The sequence below is a fragment of the Pongo abelii genome, chromosome 13, assembly GCF_028885655.2.
Source record: "Pongo abelii isolate AG06213 chromosome 13, NHGRI_mPonAbe1-v2.0_pri, whole genome shotgun sequence".
Taxonomy (NCBI): domain Eukaryota; kingdom Metazoa; phylum Chordata; class Mammalia; order Primates; family Hominidae; genus Pongo; species Pongo abelii.
This window is the reverse complement of record NC_071998.2, coordinates 21,922,913-21,929,967: the sequence shown is the minus strand read 5'-3', so window position 1 is coordinate 21,929,967 and position 7,055 is coordinate 21,922,913. Positions and strand designations below refer to the sequence as shown.

Here is a 7,055-nt window from a genome sequence, read left to right as displayed (position 1 = left end):
CCTCCCTGGATGGCAAAATCTGCCTGCGGTGCATCCCTGAGCTTCTCAAGTTCATTGAGCTCGGGATGGCTCATCTGACAGAGCATGACTCAGCCCCAGAGGGCTCTGCAGGCTGCAGGACAGGGAATCACAGACCCTCAGATGACAATGTCTCCTAAGCCATGGAGTCCATTGCAGTAATATCAATTGCAAACGTGACTGGAGTTGGTGTTGCTGCTTTATGCATCTCAACTCCTTTAGTCCTCAGAACACCCTATTGAGGAAGGAACTGTTATCAGCCATTTTACAGAAGAGGAAACCGGACAGAGAGGTTAAGTAACTTGTGCACAATCTCAGAGCGAGTGAGTTGCGTGGCTCCAAAGCCCGTGTTGTTCATCTCTGTTCCACACAGTCTCTACGAGAGGAGACTGAAGCCCGGAGAGGGAAGGTCACTGAGCCAGGCAGCAGGAGGGTTTCTTTCCTCTAGACTCAGGGCTCCTCCCTCAACCAGATCCAGCCTGACAGCTCGTCTGTCTCCACCCAGCCTCCCTGCCAGGCCTCCTCAGAGTTGACAGCGGCCTGGCCTCACCCTTGGCCAGCAGTTGCAAGTCCAAACAGGCTCCACCCACATTCCCAGGCTGCTCTCCAGCCCGCAGCAGAGACAACAAAGTTCAGTGACTGAGAGGGCTGAGTGGAGCCTGCTGAAGGGGAGAAAGGAGTGAGGAGCTGCTGGGCAGAGAGGGACTGTCCGGCTCCCAGATGCTGGGCCTCCTGGGGAGCACGGCCCTTGTGGGATGGATCACAGGCACTGCTGTGGCAGTCCTGCTGCTACTGCTGCTGCTGGCCACCTGCCTTTTCCACGGACGGCAGGACTGTGACGTGGAGAGGAACCGTACAGCTGCAGGGGGAAACCGAGTCCGCCGGGCCCAGCCTTGGCCCTTCCGGCGGCGGGGCCACCTGGGAATCTTTCATCATCACCGTCATCCTGGCCACGTATCTCACGTGCCGAACGTGGGCCTCCACCACCACCACCACCCCCGCCACACCCCTCACCACCTCCACCACCACCACCACCACCACCACCCCCACCGCCACCATCCCCGCCACGCTCGCTGAGGCTGCTGTCGCCGGTGCCTGTGGACGGCAGCTGCCCCTGCCCTCCCATCCATTCCCAGGACAAGTGGACCCCACGTTTCCATGTGGAAGGATGCGTTTCTGGGGTGAACGAGGGGAACAATAGCCTGGGGCTTGCTCCAGCTGCATTTGCATGCCATGCCCCAGTGTACTATGGCAGCAGAGAACAGAGGAACACTGGGGCCTGCGGTGCTGAAGGGTTTGGGGAGTGGAGAGCAAGGGTGCTCTTTTGGGGCTGGACAGCCCATCTTGTGACAGTGACTCCCAGTGATCCCCAGAAATGACAAGCGTGTCTTGGCAGAGCCAGCACACAAGTGGATGTGAAGTGCCCATCTTGACCTCCTCATCAGGCCGCTGCAGGCCTCTGGCGGGCGGGGCACTGGGAGAGGCCCTGAGAATGTCCTTTTGGTTTGGAGAAGGCAGTATGAGGCTGCAGTCAATTCATCGGTGCCTTAGTCCAAGAAAATAAAAACCACTAAGAAGCTTTTGTGAAGAAGCTGTTGATTGCAGCATAGTGGGATGGAGGGAGCTGCCTGGCCTGCGTCCTCATTGCCTTGGGACCTCCCTCTCTGATGGGAAGCATGTGCCTGGAGCAGGCGGCTTCTGTCCGGTTCTTAGGGGCTGCTTGTGGAGTGGGAAGAATTGGGTGGGCTCTGTCTGAGCTCTGAGGGAGGATTCAGGGTTTGCACAAAACCCTGCCCGCAGCAGGTCCTGTGTGCACCAGCAGGGCTCTGGCCTTCCGTGAGACAGTCCAGGGCCTTGGGGAGAGGAAGGTTGGAGCTGCTGTGAGCCTGGCTCCCCAGGGCTCTGCCCCTGTGCTTTTTTCAGCCCATGTCCAGGGCAGACTGAGCTCTGAGCTCTGAAACTCGAGGAAGCCCCATCCACAGGCTGCCTTGAATCCAGTTTCCTTGGTAATTGGATCAGGGTTTCTTCTCCAAGCCTTGCGTCTTCAGCCATCCTGCCCCAGCTAGTGCCTGTGCGTGGTGGGAGGGCTGGAGTTCTCCCTCCACGAGTGGAGTTCTTTAAAGTGGAGGCTGTCGTGCTGGGGTGCAGGGTGTTGGATGGCCTTGGGAGAATGCTGGGGTCTCACTTTCCTCTTCTCTGCAATGGGGTGGATAACAGAGATGCCCACTTGCCGAAGCCTGGAGGCTCGTTGGAATATGCTCTGTGAACAGCTGGTGGGATCCACAGCGAGGAAGGAAGCCTGGCTCTGAGGCCTTCAGCCTGTGCCTGTGAGCTGAGGTGGGAATTGGGGGAAGACAAGGATTGGGGGCCAGGAGAGGCAGTGGGGAGGGGCTGGAGAGCAGGCCAGAGACTCAGGGACCTGGTGACTCACCGGAATAGAATGTCCTCTTTCCTTTCTATTTCCCAGTGAATTCTCTGTGACAGCTGGAGGAGGAGGGAGTGAGAGAGAGAGGGAGGCAAATTCACACTGATTTCTCCCGCCTTAGGTTTCTGGGTTGGGAAAGTGGACCCTAGGCTGTTGTGCAGTGTCGATTTTCTCTGCAGTGTCCTTCAAATCCACCCCCTTCTCTATTCCCATGCCCTGCCTAGCCCAGCCCCCTCCATCCCCCTCCTGGATTCCTGCCAGCCTGCTCCCTGCAGCCCTGCCCCTTTCCCAAGCATCTCTAGGCTGATTTCACAGATGAATCAAAGATGGGGAGGAGGTTCCCCGAAAGCCAGAAATGGAAAAGGAAGCCTATGCAGGGCAGGAGAGAACCCGCTGAGCAATTGCCCTTTATTCCAGTTCAAAAATGCGGAACTACTCAGACAATCTGCAGGCAGCCTACGGCTGCGTGTACACAGGAAGAATAGGCGATGAGAAATCAAAGGAACTAATGTTCAAGCTTGAGGCATAGTCTCCTGATGCCCTCTATCACCCCAGTTAAGGAGGTGATGTTGGTAACTCAACCTGAAACCACAGGCCCTGCAGATCGGCCCATCCTCTCCTTCCTCCTGGTCATCCCAGTTAATACAAATAATTCAAGGAACTGGCTTCCTGTCACGGCCCACAGCCTGCTCCATGTGGAGGAGGAGCCCAGGGCCCAGATGGTCTCATCATCTCAGAAAAGGGACAGATTGAGAATATGACAAGCTATTGTTTGCTCTGAAAAGTTGCTCTTCCATTCTGTGCAAAGTGCCAGTTTCCTAATACTGGTACTAAAGAAAGTTCCCTTGGGTCTTGGAGAAATTGAAAAGGACCCAGGCTGTGTGAACTTGGGCCAGCCCTCTGCCCTTTCTGGCACTTTGCACCCAGATCAGTAAAACCGCAGAATCAGATGGTCGCTCTGTGGTCCCATGGTAACTGGAAAGTGCACTGAGCTAGGAGTGGAGGGAGGGCGGTGCCTCCTCAGCCATTGCTCGCGCCTGTTAACATGGCTAATTCAGAATGCGGGGCAGGTCATTTAACCTCTATGACCATAGGATCTTTTTCTATAAAATGGAGGCTATATCGCTATGCAGGGTTGCTGGGGAGGTTATATGAGATCATGTCTGGTGAGGTCCCATGCCTGGAGTTATTGTTCTCACTACTGTTTCCCAGAATATGGACAGTGGGGCTAATAGCCCAGTCTCCTTTCTGGAAGTGGTGGGGGTCTCAGGAGGTGCTGGGTGTGAAAGGGCTCTGACCTGGCCGACTAACTCAGTTGCCTGGGCCTAGCTTATTCCCCTGACCTCCTGGCAGGGAGCAGGGTGGAAATGGCCTGGGGTGCGCATGGCGCGACGGGATAACTGCTGAGCAGGGGTTGGACGGCTGCAGTGTGGGTCCTGGGCCCTCGCTCACAATTGGAGGAAAGAATTCAGGAAGTGCTCACAGCTGCTCAGACATCTCAGAGCCAAGTTCCAAGCAGGACGGAGGCTGCAGCACCCAGGGAGGAACGCCATGGTCCCTGGGACGGCCACCAGGCCAGGAGGCCGCAGCACCAGGTACAGCCAGGGCTGGCCTTTGGGGAGCCCAGGGTAAATCTTAACAGTTCAAGAATGTGAGCAACAGGCTAAGTAGGCAGCAAAGAGGGCGGGTGAGGCCGACATCTAAGAAGGCTCTTCCGGGACCTCCGGGTAAAGAGCCCCATGGTCATGGACAGGGCAGGGATTCCCAGGGAAGCACCTGATACTCTATCTAAACTGCATGATCCCAGCGTCATGCAGAAAAGGAGGCCAAATGCAACCTGCCCCTGCCTCCAGCCCCCACTAAAGGCCCGGGCACCTGGGGTGACCCGTGAGTGTCCCCTGCCTTGCCCAGAGCTGGCGCATGCCTTCCTCCCTCCTCATGTCCTTGCCCCCAGCACAGGGCCAGGGGCTGGAGAGGCAGCAGATAGGCCAATTGAAGGACTGGCCCAAGGTCCCTCCTGGGGAGGAGCCGGGCTCCTCCTGCATCCACAGTAGAGGGAGTATTTTGTCTTTGGTCTGAGTGTAACTTGCTCTTGAAATCTGTAGGCGTCACCGGGGGGCCGGGGCTGGCTAGGCTGTCTCTGTGCAACGTCTTCTGACCCCTCCTCTCCACCTCCTCTGTGTCCAGGGAATCTGTGCTCATGTCTTCCAGGACAGTGCTTCTTCTAGAAGCTGACATGGAGCTGACCACAGCTCTTGGAGGCATGGCCTGAGGCTTAGAAAATAGACAGAGATCATCTGAGATTTGAGCAGTGGGGCCACGTGGCAGCGCCCGAAGGCCTGGAGCAGCAGCGACCCAGGGACTCAGAGCAGCATCTTCTTAGGAGACGGAAGGAGAGGCGCCGGAGGAGCACGGGGCACCTGCGATCGCCAAGAGCCTCCTGTTCTGGATGGGAGCAAAGGCTCCGAGAGGACCTAAGGTTGCTCAGTGGGCCATGGAAACGGCAGTGATTGGCGTGGTGGTGGTGCTGTTCGTGGTGACTGTGGCCATCACCTGCGTCCTCTGCTGCTTCAGCTGTGACTCGAGGGCCCAGGATCCTCAGGGGGGCCCTGGCCGCAGCTTCACGGTGGCCACGTTTCGCCAGGAAGCTTCTCTCTTCACGGGGCCTGTTCGCCATGCCCAGCTAGTGCCAAGTGCCCAGGACTTCTGGACCTTCATGTGATGCCTGAGTCCCCAGGATTTGCTGTGCTGATGGGTCAGACTCGCCCGCCCCTCAGCAAGCCTTCTCTGGCCTTCCCCTCCTCCCAGGGCCTTCTCCCCATCCTTCCCCTCCGGTAACCTATGAACTTCCCGTCTCCTCCCATTCCAGCCTTCTGTGCCCTCCAGCCTCGGGGATCCTTGTTATTGGGACAGCCCAGCTGAGGTTGACCCACAGGATGGGGCTTAGGAAGGCTCTGAGGAGTGAGTGAACAGACACAGCGCCGGAATGCACTGTGGGCCGGCTCTGCTGATCTACACCAGGAACTGAAATATCACTGGAATGTATTGTAGACGGTGTGCCTATGATGCTGGTTCTGTTGCCACCTGAGCACGCAGCACCCTCAAGTAGACATTTTTAGAAACCGCTTCTTACTTGCTCTCCTAATTGATTACTTTTGCACATTGCACAGAACCCAACCTCGAGGCCTGCTCCCTGCCAGTTGCCTGAAATCAGCCCTAAAGTTCTGAAACCAAAGAGCTGCTTCCTGAGAACAAGTTATTTACTTTAGAATTGAAAATGTATATCCTTTTATGGGCCTTTCCAAATCTGATTTGAAAAACCACGAAAGGAAACAGAAGAGAAAATAAGAGCCACAGAAGGTACAATATGTTTTATTAACAGGAAAGCCAGAAATAAGATATTTTAAACATATTTTTTAATGAGACTTTATTGCTATATTCCAACAGGTCACTTCTATTCTTAGAGAATGTGAATGACTTGTGTCACTTCGGAGTGACAGAAAAATCAGGAACCGAAAGATAATTCCAGACAAGTTAAAATGTTATGTTACATTCAAAGCTCTTGTTTTCATCACAAATAAGGAGATATTCAGTTTTTATTAACAGAAAACCCGCTCTCCCATGGCCATGGAATAAATGCCGTGCTATATTTAAGGAGTTTGGTTTGAAGGGTGCAAAATTGTGAGCCTCCTGGCTCTTATGTCTGTATTCAGCCCTGAATAGACGGCTCTCCCAGGACCTGTTTGTTGAGGGGGGCAGGACTGAGCTTTAGGGGGGCTCTGGCCTCTAAGGGTGTCCAGACAGGCTGCGCTTGCCATGTGGCTGCCATGGGAACGGCTCCCAGAGAGTGGCTTGGAGCTGGAGAGGTGCACGGGGGGAGGGGGAATGGATGGGGAGAGAGTGAGGCTGACGGAGAGGGATGGGGAGGAGCATGGTGGGTGAGGCTCAGCCCAGGTCCAGGAGCTCCTGGGACCATGTCCTGGACACTCCTGACACCAGCCCTCGACGCAGGGCCTTCAGAGATGCACAGAGAAGGGAACTGGAGCATGTGAGGAGGCCCTGGAGACGGAGGGAAGAGAACTTTTGAGGGCGGTGTTCTCTAAAAACGAACAGTGAGACAAAGTTTGGGTGCAAGATATTTATCAGGGATCAACACCTATAAAGGGGAGAAGGAAGAAGCAGGATTGGGTAGAGGAAGAAGTCAAACTGTGATGCAGGTCCTTAATATCCCCACACCTTTGCTCCGTATCTGAGTCCCTCTCCCCTCTCCCAGGGTCTAACCTCAGCCAGGGCAGCTCTCTGCAGCTGAGGCAGGCCTTGAAGTCCTTCCTATTTTATTATTTTTATTTTATTTTATTTTAGGAGATGGGATCTCACTCTGCCACCTGGGCCAGAGTGCAGTGGTGTGATCATAGGTCACTGCAGCCTCAAATTCCAGGGCTCAATCGATCCTGAGTGGCTGGGACTGTAGATGCATGCCACCATGCCTAGCTAATTAAAAAATCCTTTTCTTGTAGAGATGGGATTTCACTATGTTTCCAAACCTGGTCTTGAACTCTCCTGGCCTCAAGTGATCCTCCCACCTTGGCCTCCCAAAATGTTGGGATTACAG

At 55.1% G+C, this 7,055-nt stretch overlaps 2 protein-coding genes across 2 annotated transcripts; both read left to right on the top strand.

The window, feature by feature from the left end:
• The first annotated feature begins 691 nt into the window (after window positions 1-691).
• Window positions 692-6,097, top strand: HRCT1 (histidine rich carboxyl terminus 1). The gene is made up of 2 exons (XM_063714149.1): window positions 692-4,038; window positions 4,631-6,097. The coding sequence occupies exon 1, from the start codon at window positions 739-741 to the stop codon at window positions 1,093-1,095; it is 357 nt and encodes a 118-aa protein (XP_063570219.1). The 5' UTR covers window positions 692-738; the 3' UTR covers window positions 1,096-4,038; window positions 4,631-6,097.
• Window positions 4,893-6,097, top strand: SPAAR (small regulatory polypeptide of amino acid response). Its single transcript, XM_024252453.3, has one exon. The coding sequence runs from the start codon at window positions 4,893-4,895 to the stop codon at window positions 5,163-5,165; it is 273 nt and encodes a 90-aa protein (XP_024108221.1). The 3' UTR covers window positions 5,166-6,097.
• Window positions 6,098-7,055: the final 958 nt, after the last annotated feature.